The sequence below is a fragment of the Ovis aries genome, chromosome 19 (genome assembly GCF_016772045.2).
Source record: "Ovis aries strain OAR_USU_Benz2616 breed Rambouillet chromosome 19, ARS-UI_Ramb_v3.0, whole genome shotgun sequence".
NCBI classification, from domain to species: Eukaryota; Metazoa; Chordata; class Mammalia; order Artiodactyla; family Bovidae; genus Ovis; species Ovis aries.
In genome coordinates, this window is record NC_056072.1 from 54,133,080 (window position 1) to 54,158,964 (window position 25,885).

At 52.0% G+C, this 25,885-nt stretch overlaps 2 protein-coding genes across 5 annotated transcripts in view; both read right to left on the minus strand.

The window, feature by feature from the left end:
• Nucleotides 1-1,181: 1,181 nt before the first annotated feature.
• Nucleotides 1,182-7,270, minus strand: CLEC3B (C-type lectin domain family 3 member B). The gene is made up of 3 exons (XM_004018522.4): nucleotides 7,062-7,270; nucleotides 4,892-4,990; nucleotides 1,182-1,700 (listed from the first exon to the last, which is right to left on the minus strand). The coding sequence occupies exons 1-3, from the start codon at nucleotides 7,168-7,170 to the stop codon at nucleotides 1,300-1,302; spliced, it is 609 nt and encodes a 202-aa protein (XP_004018571.2). The 5' UTR covers nucleotides 7,171-7,270; the 3' UTR covers nucleotides 1,182-1,299.
• A 10,636-nt stretch (nucleotides 7,271-17,906) lies between these two features.
• EXOSC7 (exosome component 7) overlaps nucleotides 17,907-25,885 on the minus strand; it is a 28,099-nt gene continuing 20,120 nt past the window's right edge. For 3 of the 4 annotated variants that reach the window (XM_060402621.1, XM_060402620.1, XM_060402619.1), the window contains 3 exons: nucleotides 25,165-25,235; nucleotides 21,288-21,411; nucleotides 17,907-20,277 (listed from right to left, as the gene is read on the minus strand). In XM_060402621.1, the coding sequence (XP_060258604.1) occupies nucleotides 19,966-20,277; nucleotides 21,288-21,411; nucleotides 25,165-25,235 (507 nt within the window). In that variant the 3' untranslated portion in view covers nucleotides 17,907-19,965. The remainder of the gene's footprint in view (nucleotides 20,278-21,287; nucleotides 21,412-25,164; nucleotides 25,236-25,885) is intronic. The other variant, XM_004018523.6, reaches the window with a different exon arrangement.

Consider the following 25,885-nt stretch of genomic DNA (forward strand, 5'->3'; position numbering starts at 1 on the left):
GCCCACTCCCCATGATCAAATCAAAATATCATTAATTTACCTCTGAAGGCAGGACACACTCAAAGACGACCAGGGAGAAAAGATATGGCAGACATGGCTGATCTGGGAAGACCTCCCCTAAGCGGGTTACTAGAGCTGGGCCTACATGGTTGGATGGGCCAGAGGGGTTCGTGGGGCCACTTGTCTGATGTTTTATCTCAGGGAAGGTCCAGTACCACGAGACAAGCATCACGGTGGTGGTGGAAAGGCCAAGGCCCTGGTCATCCTGGCTCTGTGACCAACGGAAGTCACTCAGCTTCCCTGAGCCTCAACTTCCGTTTCTACAAAACGGAGATAATAACATGCCTGTCCCTGGTGGATAAGATTAAATAAGATGACTTATTTAAAGTTCCTGCGATTCAGTGGGCTCAGTAAGTGGTAGCTGGTATTTCTAGGATGGAACTTTCTTTGAGGAGCAGGAAGGGGGTCACACCAGTCAGGCAGTGTTGGCCGCTCTCATTTTTGACACCTGTTCAGCAAGAGGGGGGATGCAAATGTTCCCTGTGGGCAGACCGAGCTCTCACCCTAACAGGACTCTGCGTGTCAGTGCACCCCAGAAATGAATCCCCAACAGAAAAGGGTGGGATGGGGGTGTCCCTTCTGCCCTGCAGTTGTGGAGGGGATGCTGAAGTGGAGTCTTATGATAAGAAGCCTGGAAATCGGAATAAGGGCTGTAACTTAGATAAGAATAGAGTATCAGTGTTCATCTCCGGACCTTGAGGAAACCTCCGTGCTTCCATGAGAAAATCTCCTTGCTTTCAGGAAACACACTTAAGAATTTAGGGGTAAAGGGGTAATCACGTCTGCAATTTATGGTCAAACGGTTCAGGAAAAAATAAAAGGCAATTGGGGGAAATATTAGTGTTTGTGGAATCTGGATGAAGGGTATTCGGGAATTCTTGCTCTCTGTAAGAGGGAAATCAAATGAAATATAAAGTTGTTTTAATTTTAAAAAGGCAGCAGCAGTCAAGGGTTCCCGCCTCCCCTCTGTTCTCTTTCTCCCTCCCCTTCTCTGTGCACCCAGCTCACCATCCTTCACCGCCTCTCTGCTCGCCTCCTAAGAGCCTTCTCCCAGGGACCCCAGAAGGGCTCCTGGACTCTCCCCGCCCATGGGAACCGGCACAGACTGCAGCCACTCTCCATCACGGTGCACCCACTTTATTTGCGAAAGGAGGCGCCCAGCGCGCGGGGGGCGGGGAGGTCCCCGCACCCCTCCTCCGGGGCTCAGGATCCCGCGCCAGGCCCGGCCCTCCCGGCCCGCTAGACGATGGCGAACTGGCAGACGTAGGGCAGCTTGTCCCGGCAGCGCTTGTCGAACCACTTGCCGTTGGCCGCGCCGGACAGGGTGGCGCAGTTCTCGACCTTGCCGCCGTCGGGCTGCGCGGTGATCTCCGTCTCCCAGTTCTTGTAGGCGATGTGGCCGCCGGTCATGTCCACCCAGGCGCCCTCGGACGCCATGTCGTTGAAGCCCAGCCAGACCTCGGCCTCGCTGCCCACGCTCTGGCGCAGGTACTCGTACAGGGCGTCGTTCTCGGAGCCCGTCTGCGGGGTGCCCAGGGTGCCCCCGCGTGAGATGCAGTCCTCGCTCGCCTCGTGGAAGGTCTTCGCCTGGACGAAGGCCAGGAAGCACTTCATGTGCACCTTGGTACCCTTCAGACAGACTGGGGGGGAGAAGTGGCCGTCACCCCAGCTTCCCCAGCCCAGAGCCCACTGCCAGGGGCCGGCTCACCCCCTCCACCAGCCCTGCCCGCAGCGGAGGGGCTCCAGACCCAGCCCCGAGGGCCCTGCTGTGATGGGCACTGAATCCCAGACCGCCGACTCACAGGGGGTGGAGCCCCTGCTGCTGGGCGTGGGCTCAGCCCCCTCCGCTGAAGACAGACGGCCCCTCCCTCAAGGTCACACCCCTCCCCCAAGGTCACACCCCTCCCCTGGGTGCCCCATCCAGCTCCCAGGGGGGAGTGGTCATCTCTCCCCCAGGCAGGACAGTTCTGCCTTTTAGCAGAATTAAAACGCCCTCTCGGGGCCTTCGAGCTTGGAGGGTGCACAGGGGGTGCAGAAGCTCGCCTTGGGTCTCCCTCTGCCGAGTCTGCTTCCCACCGCCCCCTTTCACAGCTGGGACCCCAGACTCTCCCTGATGAATGAACCCCATCTCAGAATGGGCTTCCCAGGGAGCCCCGCCAGAGCCACCAGCTCTGATCTTCCTCGCGCCACACTCTCCCTGAGATTGGAGCCAGGGGACATGCTGACCCAGAGTCCAGACCACACTCCAGGTGCCCAGGACCCCAAATCCCTGCCCCAGGGGCCCAGACAGGCTCCCAGCATCTGCCAGCAGCCTCTTCTGAGTCAGTGCCTCTTGAGGGCTGGTTGGAGTGGTGACTGGGAGCTCAGAGCTGAAACTGGCCAGGCCCTGGACAGAAGAGATGGCCCAAGTAGGGAGCCAGGAGCTCGCTGTCTCAGGCTCAGAACTCTGCGTCCGAGAGATCCAAATTTGATTCTGGCCTCAAAGGTTGTAATGAGGGTATATATTTGGTCTAGTTAGGGATATAGGCTGTTTCTGCTGAGCAGTTTATTCTTTAGCTGGGTTTATAACATAAATATTTAGACAGTTGGAGTGTATGTCTCCATTTGTCCTCTTGCTGCTGATCCTCAAAATTTTAGGGGTGGGTCTGCACTCCACCACCACCCCCTCCCCTCACTCGCCCGCTCACTGTTACTCTCACTTAACACACTTCTCTGTGCCCCCGTGAGCACCGGACACTCCTGGAACTCTCAACTCCAGGTCCGGAGCATCACCGAGGTGTCTTCACTCACAGACACTGTCCCAAGCCGGCCAGCCCTGGCACGTGCTCTCGTGCAGTGCCTCCTAGCCGGGCTTCATTGCCCTTCCCAGCCTGGCCCCACACTGTCTTTCCTTCCTTCTGGGGTCACTGTGAAATGCCACCTAGACCCCCTTGGGGTGAAGGCCTGACCACCCCAGCTGCTGGGAGCACTCAGCCTCCCTTTGGGGATTGCCTCAGTGGAAGATAGCCCCTCGCCCACAGCGTGCCCCTCCCCGGAGCAGCCCCCACCCAGGGACCAGCCCATGAGTCCCCTTGTCCTGACTCAGGACAGCTCTGAAGGGCCCCCCAGAGGTCAGGGCTCCCTCTGCCGTCTCTGGGGCCTTCCCTGAGACGCAAGGCCCTCTGCCCACTCCTGAGTCCTGTCTCTTCCCTTCTGATCCTGGGTACTGATCAGGTACTGGTCCTGAGAGGTGCTCCCTCATGAGCCTCCTGCAGGCCCAGCTCCGCCTCAGGGCCGCGTCCTGGGAGCCCCGCCCACAACGCTGACGTAGTCCTCAGGGCGTGTCTGTCCGCAGGGCCTTCCCATTGTAACCGACAGTTTCTCACTCTGGCCTCCTATGATCCGGTGGATTGATGCTGGCCTGCCTAGCCGTGCTCCTGCTGTGCCCTCTGCTTGGAATCCCTCTTTATGTTCCTACACCTGCTTTAAGGGTGCCAGGGAATACACTGACTCCATGAATATATTGAGGCCCCAGAGCAGGGCCCCACTCGGTCACCTGTCTCTCCTTGTGCGTGGCAGAGGCTTGCTAGTTGGGGACCTCACGTGCGTTTGTTGACTGGGGGAGAGGAAGGGCAGATGGTGGGAGGGAAGGATTTCTCCCCTAACCCCTCATTCTCTCAACTGTTTGGCTAGGTCAGCAGAGCTCAGGAATGCTTTGTGTGGGGTTCTTGGCGAGGTGATTTGCAGCTTGTCGTAAAGGAGAGGGTGATGAGAGGGAGAAGGCTCCCAAGGAGACCAGGAGCCCATGAATCTTCTGGGAATCAGCAGACATGGAGGGGGTGTTTGGGTCTCCGTATGCCGTGGACTTGGCACAGGGAGGTCCCCACGACATCGCGCGCCTCAGAGGGCAAGTGGCATCTGGGTTGCATGGTCTTTGCATGAGTGCAGAGCTGAGTCATGAGACCTGAGAGCTTGCCCTGCCAGTCCAGCCCCAGCCCTTCCACTTTACAGATGAGGAAACTGAGGTCCCGAATGGTATTGTGCTTCTCTTAAACATTCCCCCGTGTGTTAAGCATTACTGATCGTCTGTATTCTGTGTCCTCCAGGGCAAGGTCATGGAGTAGGTGAGTGTGAGGTGTGTGAAAATTGGAGACAATATGAAAGGAACTCAGTGGAGAGAAAGAGAGTGGGTTGTCCAGGCAGGCTGGCCAGGAAGTGCCAGGGCAGGTGGCTGTAAGCTGAGTGTGTCCCCAGGCTCCACAGCTGGGTGTTTCGTCCATCCTGGCTTAGCTGGTTCGTGCAGGGTCAGGAAGACCAAAGCCCACCTTTCCTCACACCCAGCATGCACCGGGCAGGCTGCCTCCATTTCCACCCTAACCTGCACTTGCCAGCCAGGGGCGTATGGGCAAAACCAGGGCCTCTCTGTGTCTCAGCTCCCGTCTTTAGAACAGGGATGATAAATCCTGCCCCAGTGTAGCAAGGATGACTGAGAGTGGCTGTACAGCAGGTACGCAGGTGTTGAGGTTCATGCCCTGTGGGACCGTGGGGCCGGCTGAGTGCAGGGTCTCGGGGGGCTCGTTAGGATGGCCTCTGCCCCACCAGCCCTCCAGGGCTCATGCTTCCAGTGGGCGGTAATGGATTCTTGGGGGCAAGTTCGTTGTCCTTTTGGGATATTCCTGCTTCCACACATCAGCACATCTTCCTGAGGCCTCCTTGAATCTGGTGCCCTGGACTAGGGGAGCCAGCCAGTTCCCTGGTGCTGGGCCAGAGGCTAGAGGCGCATCCCTGACTGCGGGCCCGAGCCCCTGTGTCCAGCGCACCTCTGCCTGGAGAGATGGCCACGTTCACTTACCCGTCTGCAAGGCCTGCTGCTCCTTCAGCAGGGCCACCTCCTGGGCCAGGCTGTCCAGCTGAGTCTTGAGGTCCTCCAGCATCTTCGGACTCACGGCATCTAGGATGAAGTCAGAAGGAAGTGGGGACAATCCCGTGATGAAGGCAGTAGGGATGGGGGCAGGGCAGGGACTGGAGGGGCGGACCGCCGTCAGCCACAAGGGGACAGGGGATGACCCCTCGACCTTGATGTCGTGGCAGACTCTGTCTCTCTGTTCCTGCCAGTGGTCATCCAAGGGATTGCTCGTGATTTCCCTTCTGCCGGGGACCCTCCTGCACTTGCTTTTGCTAACATGAGGCCTGCGCTGCATTGTGTAGGAGGGATCAGATGGGATGGCGCCGGGCAGGGGCGGGGAGGGGGTGCAGGCAGAGCCTTCGGTGACCACCCCAGACCCCGACCACCCTCCCAGCTCCAGAGGAGAACAGAGCACAGGAAGCAGGGCCAGGGGCCCCGGAGACCTCCCAGGTGTGCTTTCCCGGAGGAACAACACGCAGACCAGCAGGGCGGGCGGAACAGGGAGAGCCAGTCAGGCACTCCGCTCTCGCTCTGTCCGCTGCTCTGCGGGCCTCCAGCGCCCTGGGCCTCCACGGGCTCTGCACGGAGACCACATGGAGCTGGGGTGCAAGTGTGACAGCTGCAGAGGGCCAGGGCATTGTCTGGTGTGACCTTCTTGTCCATGTGATGAGATCTGTGATTTACACGTTCGAATAAATACATACAACATCTTTGGTAAACTTGAGAAATTAGCAACTCTTTTCCACATTTAAAAATTCTGTTATTTGCCTTTGGAACTGTGTATCCTTTACAAAGAACATCCTTGCTGGCAATTTTAGCTAACATTTGTGGACACACCGTGCATGCCACGAGTCCTCTTTTTTTTTAATGAACATTTTGTAGAAGGTAACAGAGCCATATAATTTTTAAAGACCCAAACAGTTCAAAATGTTCTAGTCTCTTTCCCAGTCAATCTGCTCTCAGCTCTCTAGTTTCTCTTCCCAGAGACAATCACTGTTGCTAACTCTCGTGAATCCTTCCAGAAAAGTTCTATGCATATACAAGTAAATATGTATTTTTTTCTTTGAAATAAATATAATATTTTTATATAAATCCATTTTTCAAAACAAATGTTGCATAAGTATCCATTCTGTTTTGAATTTTTTGTTGTTTACTTTATGGACTGAACCTTGGGGATTATTCCTGTCGGCACCGGGACCCGCCCATTCTGTGTCGCAGGCCTGTAGGGCTCCATGGTCCTAAAGTACCCTTGCGTACATCGTCCATGGACCGTGGGCAGCTGTCCATTTACAGTGGAGGCTCCGGGAGGGGCCTGAGGGCAGCTATGAGCCCCGGCCTTGCCTCCTCTGGGCCCTTGGCCCCAGGCCAGCCGTTTGCTTGCCTGCATCAGCACTCTGGTCTCTTGGGGGGTGACAGCCCCCTGCATTGCCATGACACTCCACTAGTGTTGTCTCAACACAGCCCGGGGTGACCTCACTGCAGGCCGGGCTCCAAGGGCAGGCCTTGCTGAGGCCAGGGCCGCCCAAGGACACCCCGGGCCCAGAGGCCGTGGAGGGAGAGCAAAGCTGCCTCCACTGTCCTGGATCAGCCTTGAACAGTTTCATTTCCTGAAGGCTGTGATGCACCATAGAACTACAAACTGTCCCCTGTGCATTACATTATACCCTGTGTTCCAGAAGCCTTCCGTGTTTTTCTTTCGTTAAATCCTCCCAACCAACCTTTTGAGCCAAGGCCCCCATCTCTGTTTCACAGTTGAGAAGCCTGAGGTTCAGAGACGACAAGGTGGAGCCTTGTCAGCCCTCCCGAGAGGAGTCGGACATCTCCAGGCTGCTGAGCCAAAGGTGTGGTTTCTCTTAAAATCTTGGGGAGGTGGGGGAGGAGTGTGTGTCCGTTAAGGTGATCTGGAAGGTTCTTTCCGATTCTAAGAGCCCGTGACTCCAACAGTCTGACAGCTGCCCCTGCGGCTGGAGAATTCACCCAGGTCCCAGTTGGTGGGGGTGGGGGTGGGGGGGACTTCACTGTTCCCTGGGCTCGCGGAGAAGGGAAGGGAAGGAGAAAATGGAGGGTGAGGGCCAGTCAAGGAGAGAGCGGCCAGCTCCCGCACCCACCTCCTTACCTTTCTTGGCATTTGCAGCCTTCTTGACCTTGGCGGCGGGGGCCTCGGCGGCGACCTGGGTCAGGAGAGAGAAGAGGCAGAGGAGCACACAGGGCCCCCAGAGCTCCATGCTGCTGCTGCTGCTGCTGCCTGCGGTGGGCCTGGGTCAGAGAGCACTGGCCGCTGGGGCCCGAGCTGCGTGTCTTAAGGCCGAGGCCACAAGGACCTCTGTCCAGGAAACCCTCCCAAAGTCGGCTGCAGGAGTGCCAAAAAAAAAAAATCTTTCAAAAAGAGGAAGGCCTGGGAGCCACAGAACCTGGCTGCTGCTCGGGGAACACCCACCCAGCATCCTGGCCCCGCCCTCTGAAACAGTCATTGTTTTCTAGGATTCTGAAAAATACATGCTTGTCCTCAGAGCTCACATCTGCTGGGCAGTTCTCGGGCAGGCGCTGGGTCACGCTTTTCCCTGGCCTCACAGAGGCCTCACACCAGAAATGTGAGGCGGGTGCTGGCATTTCTCCATTTTACAGTTGAGGAAACTGAGGCTCAGTGAGGTTAAGGGAGCCTAAGCTACCGGACCTGTTAGAGGCAGCACTGGTATCTGACCCCAGCCCGGGTACAGAGCAGTCATGGAACCGTGTCTCCTTAGGGAGAGAGCTGGGGCTCACTGCCAAATTGTCTGGAGTGTTTGCTGCGATTCTTTTTTGTTCTGCGTCTGTGTTCTTGGTGCATGTTTGGTTAAAAATACAAAGAAGACCTTTCTTTTCTTGCCTCACTCTCTGTTGTTCAACCATCCTTTCCTGAAGCCGAGGTGACCGTGGTGGGAAAGGGGCAGCCTGGTGTCCCAGAGTGGTGTCAGATGGAGCAGGGAGGAAAGAATGCCCCCAGGAAGGGGAGCCTGGTGTGGGGTGTCAGGACGCAACAGGGTGGAAGGGGGCACCCCCTGGGGGAACAGAGGTCCTCCATGGAGTGTTGGAGTCCCGGCGAGGAGAAGAGATCTGCATGGGAGAGCAGGTGGGGGCACATGGGAGAGAGTGGTTACACATCAAATAAGTACATTTATTAAAGAAAGAAAGAAAGAAAAAAAGACCACGGGAGCCAGGTTTCTCATTGTCAGGAAAGGGAGGTACAAATACATAGAGAAAACATAGAGAATGTTTCCTACCGTGTAGGATTGAAATTGGAGCTGTCGGGGTGCAGTTGTGGACTTTGACACATGAAGCCCAGTCTGCAGCTGTCCACGGAAATGTGCGCTTCAGTCCCCCAGCCAGACGTCTGGGTGGAGCAGCAGCCCCACCAAAGGCTTGAGCTCGCCTGGCATCCAAGCGCCGGCTTCTCAATATGGCTTTCCACGAAAAGGAACCGCAGCACCTTGGAGCAACGGCTCATTCCAGGGCTGCGGCAGGAAAAGGAGAAACTAAGCCCAGCACAAGTTATTTTGCCAGAACATAAGAAAATGTTTAAAGAAGGGTGAAAACGTGGCAGGACACGGAACCAGCTTGAAGGAGCTTCTTAGGGCCCAAATCGGGGACAGTTTGAGCATCAAAACAGTGACGATAACAGTCAAATGGGAAACCATGAGCGCAGACAGATACAAATAAATAAGTGAATACTCTGGAAGTCTGACAAGCAATGGGAACTTTTCATTGTCTCAGATTATTTGCCCACAAAATCCTTACTAACTCCAAAGAGGAAAGAGTCCCCTTGCAGCGGAGAAGCCTGGCAGACGTCACTTTAATGAAGTGACCAAGGTCAGCATCGTCAGTAACGGACCCAACAGAGAGCCTGCAGCCCTCAAGCACCTGATGGGCTGGGGGAAGACTCCTGCTGAGGGCACAGTGCACAAGCCCAACCGAGGGGCTCTCTCCACAGCAACTGCCCAGCAGTCTTCAGCACTGTCCAGGACACATCTGAGGACACGAAGGAGGTCACAGACACAGAACAGCAAATGTGCTGTGCTCCGGACCAGACCCTTCTGCTCTCTGGATGCCCCGGGACGGGGTGAGGAGCACGTGGCAGGGATGGTAGGTCATGATGATGGAAGAGAGGGGCCTCGGCCACAGGGACCAAACACTAAAGCGGGAGGAGGTGATAGGGCATCAGGTCAATGACTCCCTTGGAAATGGCTCAGGGGAAAAACGTTCTCTGTGCTGTAGTTGCAGATTTTCTGTGAACTTCAGATGATTCTACAAGAAAATGCAGCACTGTGTAACTCAGGCTTTTCTTACAGGGACCCCCGCCTTGCTCTGTCTGATCTGGGCAGGGACGTGGCTGCAGCCTGCTGGGCCAGGCCCCGCCCTGCGGTCCCCCAGCGCCGGAGCCTGGGGCAGGCAGCAGGAGCTCCGTGCGGTTGGCCCTTCCTGTCTGGGCCAGCCCTCACGTTCTCAGAGTACAAGAGAGCCTTATATTCTCAGCCAGGCCTTCAGTGGGACGTTAAGGGCCAAAGATTAAGCAACCCACGAGGGAGTCTTGCTTCCTGGAACTCTGGGTGGGTAGCACACGGCAAGAGAAATTATGGTTCTCTTTTTCTTTTTAAAACTCCATTGCCTTCCTGATTGTCTCTCCTTGGCTCTTGGGCAGCAGGGAAATGGGAGGAGTCTGTTTCCGGGTACAAGGCCAGGGCAGGCCCGATTGTGGAGGCCGTGCCCTGGGTAGGCTGGGGAGGAGGTCCTAGAGGAGCCACTCAGAAGCCTGGAACTCTCTGCCCTGGGGCTTATCCTGCAGGAGCCGCATGGGAGCCGGGCTGCATCCGGCCTGCCTGGGACTGTTCTCACCCGGCCAGTCCCTCAGTCACTGCACCACGTGCCCCTGTCATTGTGTGGCCCTGGGGGTGCAAGGCACCCACTGTGCCAGCGGGGCTGCGGTGGCCTCTCCAGAGGCAAGTAGCCCACCATCTCTCAATCTCTGAGCTAGAAAGCTGAGTGGAAGAGGCTGCCTGCTTTAACCGCCTCTTGATATGTGATGTCCTTTTCCATTGATTTCCATGTGCCTTCCTGGAACGAGCAGCTCATTACTCTACAAAATAGCTGGTTCCATGATTAGACGCTTAGCTTTTTATAAAGTCCCCCTGTGCTGAGGCAGTGCCCTGGTGCACCAGAACAGTCGTTTAAGGGGTCAGCAAATGTCAGCAATATACAGCCTTGACATGCTCCTTTCCCGATTTGGAAGCAGTCACCCTGCTTATTTAACTTAGATGCAGAGTACATCATGCGGAATGCCGGGCTGGATGAAGCACAGGCTGCAATCAAGACTGCCGGGAAAAACAGCAATAACCTCAGATACACAGATGACACCACCCTTATGGCAGAAAGCGAAGAAGAACTAAAGAGCCTCTTGATGAAAGTGAAAGAGGAGAGTGAAAAAGTTGGCTTAAAGCTCAGCATTCAGAAAACTAAGATTATGGCATCCAGTCCCATCACTTCATGGCAAATAGACGGGGAAACAATGGAAACAGTGACAGACTTTATTTTCTTGGGCTCCAAAATCATTGCAGATGGTGACTGCAGGCATGAAATTAAAAGACACCTGCTCCCTGGAAGAAAAGCTATGACCAATCTAGAAAGCATATTAAAAAGCTGAGACATTACTTTGCCGACAAAGTCTATATAGTCAAAGCTGTGGTTTTTCCAGTAGTCATGTATGGATGTGAGAGTTGGACCATAAATAAAGCTGAGCACTGAAGAATCAATGCTTTTGAACTGTGGTGTTGGAGAAGACTCTTGAGAGTCCCTTGGACTGCAAGGAGATCCAACTAGTCCATCCTAAAGGAAATCAGTCCTGAATATTCATTGGAAGGACTGATGCTGAAGCTGAAACGCTAATAGTTTGGCCACCTGATGTGAGGAACTAACTCATTGGAAAAGACTCTGATGCTGGGAAAGACTGAAGGCAGGAGGAGAAGAGGACGACAGAAGATGAGATGGCTAGATGGCATCCCTGACTCAATGTACATGAGTTTGAGTAAACTCTGGGAGATGGTGATGGACAGGGAAGCCTGGCGTGCTGCAAAGACTCAGACTCGACTGAGTGACTGAACTGACAACTGAAATGTTGGCACCTGGCCTTCCGGTCCCTCCTTGATTGTCTCTTCTCCTTGGTCCTTCTCTTCCTCCCAACTTTCCTTCTAAGGTATGGTTCCTGGGCTTTTTATCTTCTTGAAAGCATCTTTGGATAGAATTCTGCTTGCCACAGTCCTCACTGTGTTTGTGTTTGTGCGTGTTCTCAAGGACTCTGCTGTGGACAGGGGCCTGTGTCCCGTGTTCAGAATGGACACGCTATTCAGAAAGGCACTCTGTAGACACAGCATGCCTCATTCGCTGCCTACGTTGAGCTTAGGGCGGTTAACCCCCTGGGTCCTCTGGTCCAGGCCTAGTTTGCCCCGGCCAGGTGAGGACCATTTCGGCCACCTGCAGTGGACTCACCACCAGCCCTGGTGGGGCCTAGGGATTTCACCCTCCCAGCTTAAAAGACCTTCTCATGGACCGTCCCCAGGCCTCTACCAGCCGGAAGGGCACCAAGCAGGGGGCACTTCAGCCAGGAGATCATGCGGGGTTACCGTTCACAAGTCAAAGGAAAGGTCTGTGCACTCACACCCCGCCCTCAGGGCCCAGTCTTCTCCCATCAATTTCCCTGCACAAAGAATCATTTTGGCAACAAAGCCAGAGGCAGAAAAATCTGAAGAGGGCTCCGAAAGGCACATTTCATTTCAGTTTTGTTTTCTCCCTCCCAAGCTGCTGGAGATCTGAGTTATATAAAACAAGCGCTGGCCACCCCACCCATGTCGTGCACAGATGAAAACATCCCCCACCCCCCACCCTCTTCGTGCACAGATGTTTCCTCTTAGCTCCGCTGGCCCTGGGTCAACAGAACTGTGGCTCGCCTATGGAGCAGAGAACTTTCCACACTCTGTTCAAAGGTAAGAACATCCAGGCTGCACATCTCCAAGAATCCTGCAAGGGCCAAAGACCAGCATCCTGTTGCCACGGTCTCAGTGACCCTCATTAGGAAAGTCACTCGTTCTTTTCGAACCTTTTGTTGGCCTGGTTCTGTTGTTCATTCAGCGAGTACTGCCTGTGCCCCTGCGTGCACGGCCCTCAGGGCTCCACAGCCTCTGTCCGCCGCCTTCCTCCTCCCACCCCAGGGCTGAGACACTAAATTTACCTGACCTGTAAATTTGGGAGGAGTCAGTCTTGCCTGTGCAGCCCAGTTCTGCACTTACCTGATGTCTTCAGCTGTTAACAGCTCACTCAGGAATGGAAAATCTGATTAACTGTGTAGGATACTATAGATGGCCATCTGCCTTTTTGACACCTTTCCCCCACCCCTCCGCAAATGGCCTTAAAATTCAGCAAATACAAACCCGGTTGTGCATTTAGGGATCCTGAACATTTCACGTTATCACACGAGCCATGCACAATCTAAGTTTTGCTGGTTTCTTTTTTCCCTCATAGAACCCCTGTCTGTGCACCAGGTCTGATCCTTAGCTCATGTCCAGAATCTGTGTGTCCCCAGGGAAGGAATGGGCTGGTGGCAGACTGCTCCCATCCAAAGCTCTGCCTCCTCTGGAATTTTTCAGAGAACAAGCTTTTTTTCCCATTGATTTTCTCTATCGATTTCCTGTTTTCAATTTTGTTGACATCTATATTGCTACGTTGATTTTTTATGATTTCTCTCCCTCTGCTGACTTTGGATTTAATTTACTCTTTTTCTGATTTCCTAAAGGTGGGAGCTTAGGTGACTGATTTTAGATCTTTCATCTGTCCTAATATTCAATGATTTAAATTTCCTTCTAAGCACTGCTTTTGCTGCATCCCACAACTTTTGATAAATAGTGTTTTCCTTTTCATTTAGTTCAAAATAAAGATTTCATCTGAGTTTTTTTTCTTTGACCCAAGTATTACTTAAAACTGTGCTGCTGAATCCCCAAGTGTGTGTGTGGTTTCCAGCTACTTTCTGTGATTGATTTACAGTATAATTCTATCATGGTCTGGGAGCAGGTCACTGTGATTTCCGTTGCATGAGATTTGTTAAGGTGCATTTTATGGTTCAGAACGTGGTCTGTCTGCATGAATGTTTCCAAGTGAGCTTGAGAAGAATGTGTGTCCAGCTGTTGCTGGATAAAGCAGTCTATGGGTGCTAAGTCCCTTCAGTCGGGTGCGACTCTTTGCGATGCAATGGACTGTCTTTGCAACCCACCGGGCCCTTCTGTCCAGGGGATTCCTTCAGGCAAGAATACTGAAGTGGGTTGCCGTGCCTTCCTCCAGCGGAATCTCCCCCACCCAGGGATCGAACACCCATCTCTTATGCCTTCTGCATTGATGGGTGGGTTCTTTACCACCAGCACCACCTGGGAAGCCCCAGAAGCAGTCTGTAGATGTCCGTTATATCCAGATTGACGCTGTTGGCAAGTCCAAACACGTCCTTACCAATTTCCTGCCTGCTCCATCTGTTCATCTCTGACAGAGCAATGTTGAATTCTCCGGTTATGATAGTGGGCTCGCGTATTCCTCCTTGCTGTTGTGTCAAAGTTTTTTACCTCATGTATTTTAATGCTCTGTTGTTAGGCATATACACGTTACAGATTTTTATGTCTTCTTGGATTTTTATGTCTTTTTATTTTTTGGCTTTATCATTATGTAATGCTCCTCTTTATCCCTGATAACTTTCCTTGCTCTGAAGTCTCCTCTGTCTGAAATTAAGATAGCTACTGTAGCTTTCTTTTGATGAATGCTACCATGGTTTATCTTTCTTCCTCCATTTACTTTTATTCTATATGTGTCTCCTGGTTAGTAAGCTTCACGCAGCTTTATTGATTTCCCTGGACTTGCCTGCGGGCCTCCCCAGTTTGGGGAGCAGTGGTTGCCTCGGTCCTCACCTCTCTTCCAGCTCTGAGAAGCCTTGCTGCTCTTCCAGCCTGTTCAGTTCTGGCTTCTCCTCCACATTTATTCCAGGTGCCAGCGAGGCGCAACTTCAGGGGCTGTCCCAGCAGTGAATTAGGAAACCTTCAGATCTCCGTGCCAGGACATTAGGCCCCCGCCCAGCCCTGACCCTGGTCCAGCGCCCTCAGAGCCACTCCCAGCTCTGTTTCCTTGGTACCTGCCAAGCCAGGTCTTGCGATTATTTTGATGAGTCGTGTCTGTCTTCCCAGGGCAGGGCCTGTGTTTCCCTGCTCAGGCTGGGCTGTCATCAGTCCCTAGTTATGGGCCTGGAGCCAAGGAGGGAAGGTGTTATCACTTTATGAGAAATCTGCCTCAGGTATGGTGCCTGTGTGGAAACTGGTATAGTGTTTCTCTGGGGAATGCTTCTCTACAGGTGGCAGTTTCTTCTGCCTGCCCAAAGCGTCCAGAGGAATATGAGGGGCCAAGATGCTGTCTTTCTCCCAGGCCAGAGTCCCTTTCTCCTGACGAAAGCCCCGTCTCTGACAGAGGACCCTGCCAAGGGTATCCCTTTAGCTTCCTGTGCTGCTCGGCCTTTCTCGCACAAGCACTGGGATGGACTTCTGTTTTTACTCTTTGGTGACATTTCCAGAACTCAATTATTAGGTCAACGGGCCTGAAAGTTTTAAGACTTTTAATACACACTGCCAGACTATCTTAAAAAAATATTGACTAACATAGATTTATGCTCAACTGGCAGTTATAAGATTGCTGGGAGAAATACCAATAACCTCAGTATGCAGATGACACCACCCTTATGGCAGAAAGTGCAGAGGAACTAAAAAGCCTCTAGATGAAAGTGAAGGAAGAGAGTGAAAAAGTTGGCTTAAAGCTCAAAGTTCAGAAAACTAAGATCATGGCATCTGGTCCCATCACTTCATGGCAAATAGATGGGGAAACAGTGGAAACAGTGGCAGACTTTATTTTTTTGGGCTCCAAAATCACCGCAGCCATGAAATTAAAAGACGCTTACTTGGAAGGAAAGTTACGACCAACCTAGACAGCATATTGAAAAGCAGAGACATTATTTTGCCAACAAAGGTCCATCTAGTCAAGGCTATGGTTTTTCCAGTGGTCATGTATGGATGTGAGAGTTGAACTATAAAGAAAGCTGAGCACCGAAGAATTGATGCTTTTGAACTGTGGTGTTGGAGAAGACTCTTGAGAGTCCCTTGGACTGCAAGGAGATCTAACCAGTCGATCCTAAAGATCAGTCCTGGGTGTTCTTTGGAAGGAATGATGCTAAAGCTGAAACTCCAGTACTTTGGCCACCTCATGCAAAGAGTTGACTCACTGGAAAAGACCCCAATGCTGGGAGGGATTGGGGGCAGGAGGAGAAGGGGACGACAGAGGATGAGATGGCTGGATGGCATCACCAACTCGATCGATGTGAGTGTGAGTGAACTCTGGGAGTTGGTGATGGACAGGGAGGCCTGGTGTGCTGCAATTCATGGGGTTGCAGAGAGTGGGACATGACTGAGCGACTGAACTGAACTGAACCAGCAGGTATATGGGAGACCACTGCCTTTACTGAGCAAAACGCAAACAGCTGTCAATTTTAGAAATTCGTGTGCTTTGTAGGCTTGAATTTACACGATTTCAGAGACCAAGGAATCAAAGAATAAAAGCAATTAGAATATTCTGTAATACTCCATTCCTTCCATGCCCACCCTCACTGAGCCCCCCGCCCACAAACTCCTGATTGCCTTCTGGCTCATATTAGTTCTCCCCAACACTGATTTAATGGCCACTAAAGACAGCTCTGGTTCTGCTGAATGAAGTAGTGGAGTTCTCTGGGACAATATTTTCCCAAGTCTTTGCCAGTCTCTGCCTTCAGTTCTCTTTCCTTATTCTGAGAGCTGCAGTAACCAGACAATTCCAGGAAAGCCTCTCTGGAGAGACCCTGCTCACTTGGTGTTTTGTTTCATTTGTGATGGATGCTTCTTCCAGGCAGGGTGGCCCTCAAGGAAAGGTACGGACGGGGCGGTAGAGACATGCTGACATCTGCCTCTCCCCTTCATCTGCACTGGACGGGCTCTGCCAGCAGGCCCAGGTGGGTAGCTGTGGCACAGTTGGACTGGGACAGCGTCACCTGTCTGTCGCAACTCTGATGCCTCTAATCACCGAAACCAAAGGCTTCTCAACCGTGTTCACGTTCTGGTTGCAGCTGCGCAGCCCCACTGTGAACGCTCCATCACAGGCAGCCAACCAGCGCCAGGGGAAGAGGAACAGGCTGATTGCCACCTCGCTGGCAGCACTGTGGCGGCACCCATGAGGACTCTCCCTGGAAATAAAGCAAAAGAAGAAATCCCCGGCTGTTCTCTCCACAGGGCAGCAGCTCCAAGTCTAGGCAGCTGCTCCTCTCCACTGGGCACCCCTGGCCAGGCCGGGAGATGCCCACGCCAGGACCTCTGCAGTCAACCTGCAAGGGCTTCAGCTCACATTATGTTCTTTCCATCTGGCAATAAAAATTCCTAACTCCTTACCCTGTTTGTTTAATGAAACGAAGAGAGTAAAATGCCACGCTGAAACACTCCTTCATGAATCAGCTCCTTCCCCAGGGCTCTCTTGAAGATCGACTGGGGAGTTTCAGTTCCCCCGGCAAAGGAATACCAAGACTGCTTCAACCCATGAATAGACTTAATTCCAGCACGCTGTCCTGTGAGTAGAACACGGGCTCACAGAAAGCGCGTTCTGAAAGCCAGAAGAATGGCCTCCCCTTCTGTCCCCAGAGTATGAAGGCGGGCTGAGTAATCAAATGGCAACATCTCTAAAGCAGCCTTCTTAATACTGATAAAACCTGGAAATCTTACAAAACACCAGGGAGTGGTTATAAAACATGAAGCAATTTCCAAACAAGAGTGATAAGAAAGGCTGGCTCAGGACCAGACCCTAGGGGAGCTCGGCTGGGATCTCTTAGAGGGCCAGTAGCAAGAACTGGGCTTCCCCAAAACTCGGGAAGGCTCACCAGCCAGGCAGAAACCCTGGGTCGGTACCCAGGGCAGAATGCCTTCTCCATCTCAACCAGGAAGCCCCCAAATGCACGAGTTGCATTTATATTGTGTGTGAGTATCATCTTGAAAGCTCTAAGGGGGAGAAAATTGACAATATATATATCATAAGAAGATGGTGATTGCAGCCATGAAATTAAAAGACACTTACTCCTTGGAAGGAAAGTTACAACCAACCTAGAGAGCATATTAAAAAACAGAGACATTACTTTGCCAACAAAGGTCTGTCTAGTCAAGGCTATGGTTTTCCCAGTGGTCATGTATGGATGTGAGAGTTGGACTGTAAAGAAAGCTGAGCACTGAAGAATTGATGCTTTTGAACTGTGGTGTTGGAGAAGACTCTTGAGAGTCCCTTGGACTTCAAGGAGATCCAACCAGTCCATCTTAAAGGAGATCAGTCCTGGGTGTTCACTGGAAGGACTGATGTTGAAGCTGAAACTCCAATACTTTGGCCACCTGATGCAAAGAGCTGACTCATTTGAAAAGACCCTGATGCTGGGAAAGATTGAGGGCAGGAGGAGAAGGGGACGACAGAGGATGAGATGGTTGGATGGCATCACTGACTCAATGGGTGTGGGTTTGGGTGAACTCTGGGAGTTGGTGATGGACAGGGAGGCCTGGTGTGCTGCAGTTCGTGGGGTTGCAAAGAGTCAGATATGACTCAGCGACTGAACTGACTCTGATATCATAAGCAGTTCCTTTGAACTATTTTTCTGGTAGGTCTTATTTTAGTGTGTGTGTTTGTTGTTCTGATTTCCTGCAGCAGGAGACAAGTCTCCCTGGAGAGGCCTGGGACCAGAGTCCTCCACTGGAGCAGGTCTCTGGACTTAGTTGTCATTTCCTAGAGAAGGGTCAGTTGTGGTGGAGCCACAAATGGCATCCTGGCGTACAGCTGAAGAAGTCAAGCCATACCACACACGAGACCAGAAAATAGACTTTAATTTCACATGTACAAATGTTGCCTTAAATTCACAGCAGTTAAGAAAACAATGTATACAAACTTCAGCTTCCAGGGAAAAGGAGAAGACAAACATTCGGCAGTTGGAGGCTGCTGTGCACATCAGCCCAGGAATCCGACTTTCTGTCTCTTGGGCCCCAGGCTCTCCTCCTTGTGTAGAATGCTCTGCAGGGAGGCATGCAGCACCTTGCCCACGCGCTTGCCAGTCTGCAGGACGGAGAAGGGCAGACAGAAGAGGGCACACGCCCGCCCGTGAGGCACACGTACTCTGACTGAGAGAAGCGTCCCTGCCAACCAGCCATTCCAAAGCCGCACACATGCCATCGGCCTTACAGGACTTTCATTCAACATAAAAACCCCAGGGAGTTCCTGGTGGTCCAGAGGCTGAGACTCTGCAATCCCAATGCAGGGGGCTCGAGTTCGATCCCTGGACAGGGAACTATAGATCCCACATGCCACCACTAAAGATCCTGCATGCTGCAACTAAGACCAGGTGCTGCCAAAAAAAAACCCAACCCTCCAAACCCCGACACCACAGTAGTTAACCTTCTGGGAAAGCCTCTATTCTGAGAAAGGGGAAAAAGAAGAAGGCAGCCCCCAAGCAGCAAGCAGAAAGGAACAAAAGCGGCCTCGGTCCTTAGCTGCTGCCACTGGAAGCAGCAGAACAGTCAGCCCCGTCAGAACCTGGCTACAGCCACTGCGTTGCAGAGAGAAGGCATGGGGAGACCACGGGGAATCCAGAATCTGTCTGATGAAGGAACAGATGGTGCTGGGAACCCTTTTTAACAAGCAGTGTCTAATCTGCCTGCCACCAAAGGAGACCTGCTCAGATAGGACCAAAGTCAATACCTGAATAGAGTCTTTGATGTTACTGCCATGCAGAGATGCTAAAAGCATACGTTACTGGGATCAAGGCATGTCACGAGGTCAGACAACGCCATAGATTTCCTAATTAGCCCCCTACACAGCTGACAGAAGGGGGCTTTGACAAAAAAATCCCAACTATATAAAAATCTTTCTTCATGCAACTGTTTTTGGGTCACATGAATCATTTCAAGAACATTATGAACCGACTACAAGTTTCCTCTCCAAGCCTTCCATGGTCTCATACCAGCTTTAGTTCACTTGTGCTACTGGTTCCATCCCCGACAATGTCAGGGAGAAAGACACCCAGGCCCTGGCCCCACCCCAGTCCTCCTAGTCATCGGTGGACTCTCCCCAGGGCTGTGTGGCTTTTCCCGACCCCGGACTATAACAAGGGATGAGACCCCCATATCACGAAAACTCATGAAGAGAAGAGCTTAGTCTAAAGACCAGGAAGGGATTGAGTCTATGAAATGCGAAATCAGGATTAAGGTCCAAAGTGACTTTGGAAAGATTTCTATCGCAACATTAAGAAAAGGAAAAAATGTCCAAGTAGGGGACACTGACTAGGGAAACTGATTATTCATAGGAATGAAGACAGGGAGAGAATAGGAAATGAGACAAACAGGCCACCAGGGCTTGCGAGATCTGGACCTGGATTTGCAGGAGAGGTTATAGTGGCCGGGGCGGCAGACACACAACCAGCTGAGTGTCTAAGCTTTATCAGGAGTGGAGGGGATGGGAGTGCCAACCAGTCAGTTCAGGAGCAGCTGGAAAGCGCCCGAGTGCTGCTGCCAGGCCTGGGGGCACCGAGGGGAGCAACCCACCCAGAGGCCGTGGGGGGCTTTCCCCCATCCCTCTTCATCTCCATTTACACGCTTCCAGGCCCACACGGAATGGGGAGACCACCATCCTGTACCCGCAGCTCCACCTCTGCCCACTCTCCTTAACAGGCAGGAAGCAGTCAGCCAGGATTTCAGTTCTCTCATCCAATCACCGAAGCCTGGGATTTGGCAGTTACAAGTGACTCTTAACATTATCAGTCCAACATTCTTATTCAGAAACGTGGCACTGGGGTCAGAGAAGGAGAGGATAAGGAACTCTTCTGGGCCAGTCGCTACCTCCTGGTCCCAAGCCCCCACCCACCACCATCTCAGCTAGCTCAGCGACATCTGCCTTATACCAGCTGCCCTCCAATCCCCAAAACTGGGGTGAAGAGGGGAAAATGGGGAGAGTGTCCCGTGTGACCAAGGGGCAGGAGGCAGCAAGCGCCCCCAGCCAGGTACCAGCACCCACTGCAGAACCAAACGCACCTCCAGCATCTCGAAGATGCTCTCTGGGTCCAGGCTGCCCTTTCCCACCTTCCTCACGCACGTCACGACTCCCTTGCTGGTCACGGACACCAGCAAACTGGCCAAGGAGCAGGCCTCCTCCTGAAGAGTAGCGTCCACCACGTGCCGATAGCCAATCTGCAAGGTGAGGGCAGCAGTGCGCACGCGTGGGCAACGCGCACCCCGAGGGCCTCGCAGAGGCGACGCCCACACACCCATTCGGGCCTAATGTTAGATTCTGTTCATAAGGAGAACACCTGGAGCACTGTTTGCTGTGCTGCTGAAAGGCTGTGTAAACTGTAACAGAAGCAGGAAATGGAAATACACGGTGCGGGGGATGGTGGTCAGAATTAAAATTCAGAGACCTTCCAAGTCAGGGGCTATCCAGGGGTCTCCAGCAGAGGTCCCCTGGATGTTTCACTGATGACAGAGATGAATGCTGAGGGCCCATGCTGATGGACGCGCTCAAGAATGAGTCAAGGGCAGGTGGCTCTGGTCGTCCCAACACTTCTCAAAGCCCAGGCTCATGTAGCGATCCTGGTGGAATTAAACCTGACCTGTCAGTCTGATCTGTATCCAGTGAATCCCGAGTGGAATCATGACACTCTCAGTCAGAACAGGCCTCTTTGCACAGTCCTGGGCGGTGCCAGTCAGGCCTGAGCGTCAGCTAGCTGCTCCGCTCCACAGGCCTCGGCACTCCACGCTTGATGTATTAGACACCCAGGCCCTGCTCCAGCCCTCATTTCACAGATGTGCTCATTAGGGCCCACAGAGGGGACAGTGTCCGCCTTTCAACCACCTTTTTACTATCCAAGCAGCCCAGACACCAGAGTTGGAAGAAGTAAAGGAAATATGCATTCAAGGTATTTTGGTGACATGCCTGGTAGACAGAAGGAGCTCTGCTAACTCTGGCTACTGATACTACGAACCCACTCATGTGCTCCTGAGACCAGAGCCACATCTTCCAGTGAAAAAGAGAAAGCTGTTTATGGTAGTGGTCTCTAATATAACAAAATTAGTGGATTTAGGTTAAAGGTACTTCTGTATGGGTTGTAAACCATAACTTCTCAACCTACTAGGTAACCTTAACGGGCCACGGTTGGAGGAGATTGACAGGGGAGAAAAAACCATGAGATATAAGCTCATACTTTGCACAGGGTGACGATGCAGGGGACATTCTCCACGCTGAGCTGGACGCAGTCGTAGGGGTCATCGGACAGTTCAATGTCCTTCGACCCTTCTTCGTCTTCCAGAACACGAACTCTTGGTATCCTAGAAGCAGAATTAAAATTCCCAGTTACTGAAAGGAAGCATGGTAACTTCTTTTTCTTGAGTTGGAATCCCTGTGCCTCAGAAGATGAAGTCATGCTGTGCCTGAGTTTGCCCTCAGCCCTGCCAAAGGGGTGCAGTGAGGAAAGGAGGTCTTTTAAAAAGTGATGCTGGGCAGAGGCAAGTGGAGAGGGGCTAGAGGCGGGGGAGATCGAGAGGCACAAACTAAATACTGCGAATGAGATAAGTAAGCTTCACGGATACATTGTACAGCACAGAGAATATAGCCAATGTTTTAGAGTAACTGTAAATGGGGTATAATATATAAAAATACTAAATCACTATATTATACACCTGAAGCTACATGAATTATACCTCAACCAGCAACAAAAAATTTAAAAATGAAATTTAAAACAATACTTGGTCAACAGAGATCCAAAAATGAGCCCTGAACCCTACCTTCTCACCAAACACAAAAATCCATACTAAACGGACCACAGATGTAAAAGGTGAAACCATAAAGCTTTTAACTAAGAACATCTTCACGACCTTCGAGTAGACAAAGATTATTAAACAGGACACAGAGTACTCGTTGTAAAGGAAACAAAACTAGCCTTCAATTATAACTGAACACACACACACACACATCTTGGAGACACGGCAGGTCTGGTTTCAGACACCACAATAAAGCAAGTCCCATGAGAACTCGGCCACTCCCCAGTGCGTAAGCAGCCAAGTCTATACTATAGCGCAGTCTGTAAGCTTGGCGCAAGCATTATACCTAGGAAATGAAAAAAGTGCACATACCTTAATTTTAAAAGACTCTTAAAAAAAAAACAAACTGGAGGATAGTTTTAACTGGAGGATAACTGCTTTACAATATTGTGTTGCTTTCTGCCGTGTACCAACATGACTCAGCCATAGGTATGCGTATGTCCCCGCCCTCTTGAACCTCCCTCCCACCTCCCGCCCCATCCCACCCCCCTCGGTTGTCACAGAGCACCAGATTTGAACTTGCTGTGAAAAACACATTAAAAAATGTTAAACATCATGTGAACCTTCTTGCAATAGTAACGTCAAAAATTACTGATCACAGGTCACTGTGACAAATATGTACAAAGAAGTCTGAATACTGCAAGAGACGTGAGGTGAGAAGATGCCGTTGGGAAAATGGCGCTGACGGACCTGCTGGCTGCAGCACGGCCACAGACCTTCACTTTGCAGAGAAGGCCGCGCCAGCTAAGCACAATCCAGGGGCGCGCAGTGAGACAAGGAGCGCCTCTGCGTGTGCACGATGTAACACAGACGATAAGCTTCTGTTTGTCAAAAGGCATTATCTGGAAACTAAAAGATCATCCAGAATGGAGAAAACAAATTATTTCTCTGTGTGAGTGTGAGTGCATAAACTGACACATTACACAACGAATTCCTACCGAACAGAAAAGACAGACGACTCAACAGAAATGGGCGAAAGACTTCAATAGGAACCTCAAAAAAGAGCCTATTCACATAGCCGACAGACACTCAGAAAGGTGCTCAACTTAAAATATTCATCAGGAAAGTGCAAAATACAACTACAATGTGATACCAAGACACACCTACCAGAATGGCTAATATTAAAAAGACCAAAAAAAAAAAAAAAAAAAAGGAGGGGGGGGGCTGGCAAAGAGGCAGAGCAGCTCAGACTCTACACAAAGCTAGGAGTATCATTTGGTAAAAGCAACCTGGAAAACCGTTTCACAGTATCTGCTGCCACTATTTGCAGGAGCTCAAAACTGACAACTACTCAGACGCTCGTCAGCAGAAGAATGGATACATCAGTGTGGCATATTCGCCGGCAGCGGACCAGCACACAGCAAAACAGAGGGCCATGACCACAAGCCACAACACAGAAGTCTCAAAACATAATGCTTGGTGACCGAGGCAGACATCAGCGAGAAAACACCGCGGGATTCTGTGTGGACCACGCACAAAGCGACCTATTGCTTTAGGGCTGTGGTTATCCTCGGGGGGTGCAGTGACTGCATGGGGGTACAGGGTGGGAGGGCTTCCGGGGGCGGGCGCTGTTCTTCTTTCTTGAGCTGGGTGCTAGAAACACAGGGGCGCCATAAAGCCGGCTCATTCCAGTGTGGGGTGGGGCCAGGAAGGAAGAGGCGGTCCATCCAGCTCCAGTTACGGAAGCAGCGCCAGTGCTTTTCCCTGTGCCTCTGACAAGAGCCCCCTCTGATTCAGTCCTGCTGCCTGTCCCTACACACGCCAAGGTCCAGAGCAGAGGGGTTCACACACACCCCTTCCCATCACATACACACTAAGCACGCATACACACTCACACACACCCCTTCCCATCTCTCTCACACACACGCACACCCCTTCCCATCACACACAAAGCATGCATACACACTCACACACACCCCTTCCCATCTCTTTCACACACACACACACCCCGACCCCTTCCCAATCCTCTGGCCATAATGCAGTTCATCAGAAGGGCTAGAGGATGTTCTCGAGAGAATAGCCGCCACCCTTCTAGCAGGCCCTGACTATACAGGGTCCTCTCCACACACCAGGGGCACTGAGTGCCTTGCAGAGTCCGCACTCCCTGCTGCCTGCATGGCTGCTGTGCTCTGGGAATGGGACTTGAAAGCTATGCCCACGACAGCTGTCCTCCCCAGCCTGAGCAGCTGGGTTTACCATTCTGATGTACAGTTTGCCCAACACTTCCCCTACAGCCCAACAGCCTCATCTGGTTCTCCTCTCCCTTTCTGCCTTGGTGCCCATGGCAACTAGCTGGCAAGACAGGGAGTGATTTCTGAGGCTTGAGGTACAACAGATGGCAACTTCCTTTCTTCTCTAACCCAAGGCCAGGCTGCTGCAGATAGCATCTGGGACGTGAGGCCTCACAGTGGCCACAGGGCCAGGCCTGCCCTTGGCTAGTGTCAGCCAGGAGTCTAAAGGCCCAGCAAGGGGAAGGGGCTCTACAGCTTTTGTCTCAACAGAGCTTCGATCCTGCAACGTCTGACCAAAATTTATTCAACTTTGTTTTTGTTTGTTGTATTTTAAACTGTGCAAGTGGTCTAAATTCGACCACAGGTAAACTCTGAAATCACTTTTTTAATCACCCATAATGTGAGCACTTGAAAATAATCGTAACGTCCATTTGGGGGTATTTATGTTTGTCGTCGTTGCTGTTCAGTTGCTAAGTCATGTCTGACTCTTTGGGACCCCGTGGATTGTAGCCCATCAGGCTCCTCTATCCATGGGATTTCCCAGGCAAGAACACTGGAGTGCATTGCCATTTCCTTCTCCAGGAGGTCTTCCCAACCCAGGGATCGAACCCACATCCCCTGAGTTGGCAGGTGGGTTCTTGACCCCTGAGCCACGAGGGAGGCCCAGAGAGCAGAGCACAAAGCGAGCAAAGCCCTGGCCCCTGTGGAGCTTTATCTAGTGAGAGTATCTGGACGGTTGGCTGGGCCACTGGTTTGGACTCATTCTGCTGTTCTGTGGTTTTCGAACATTTTTCTACATGGTGCATGTTTACTTATGAAAATAATAATCCAAAATATAAATACAGAGATATATCTAGTTTTAACTTATGAAATCTGTTTTCTGAAGCTTCAAATTAAATACCACCACTGTCGATGGGGAAGCCCCTTGTTATCCTCTCCCCACGAGCTTCAGTCGTAACGCCCTCCGCGGTCCACTGCAAGTGCCCTCAGGGTCTCCACAGGCCCCGGCGCTGTCTGCAGCAAGGCTTACCTTGTGTTGAAGAGTGCAGCCTTCACAGCTATGGAGATGGCATCGAACAAATTCCCACCACATTCCAGCAGCTAAGGGAGACAGGGAGTGAGGCAGGGAGAAGCAGTGAGCATCGTTTCTCACCTTAAGTATTACCCCAATGAAAGCATGCTGGTTCCTAAAAAACACGGACCAAGTGTTTATACGGACCAGGAAGCCGGGCTGCTCGGCCGGCTCGCCGCCGCACACAGGCTCTTCACCCTAACTGCAAGTGCTGCCTGCTGCCCCAGCTGTGGGACCACCGCTCAGAGGCCCCAGACTGTGTGGACAGGCAGTCAGGCCTACGCTAAGGGAAAAACTGCTCACTGGCGTTTTGCCCCAGCTAACTCTCAGAAGCACTCGGCAAGCATTCTGGTCATCTCTGCTTGCATATACCCAGCCTCCAGACAGGTACACAACTGCGGCCACTGATGCTGCCGCCGCCACCAGGATCACGCTGACGACCACAGTCACTACTGCTCGTAATGACTGATGTAAATCTGATGCTCAAACACCTCTCACTCCATGGTCTCTGTTAAGCGTAGCAACAACTAAGGTCTTTCGCACGTTTTCACCCGTGAGCAAAAGTGTTAACTGTACTCGAGTGCTCCTGTCCAGGGAGGGTTGGAGCCCATCATTAAGTGGAGGGCAACACACCCTTCTTCCTCACTCTCAAGAAGCCTTGGCCTGAGGTTATGGAATA

Excerpts from the sequence above, each read along its gene's own strand:
- CLEC3B (XM_004018522.4), bottom strand. The coding sequence starts at position 7,170 with ATGGAGCTCTGGGGGCCCTGTGTGCTCCTCTGCCTCTTCTCTCTCCTG. Across the intron at positions 4,991-7,061 it reads GGCTGCAAATGCCAAGAAAG|ATGCCGTGAGTCCGAAGATG; the intron begins GTAAGGAGGTGG and ends ACTTCATCCTAG. Across the intron at positions 1,701-4,891 it reads GCAGCAGGCCTTGCAGACGG|TCTGTCTGAAGGGTACCAAG; the intron begins GTAAGTGAACGT and ends TCTCCCCCCCAG.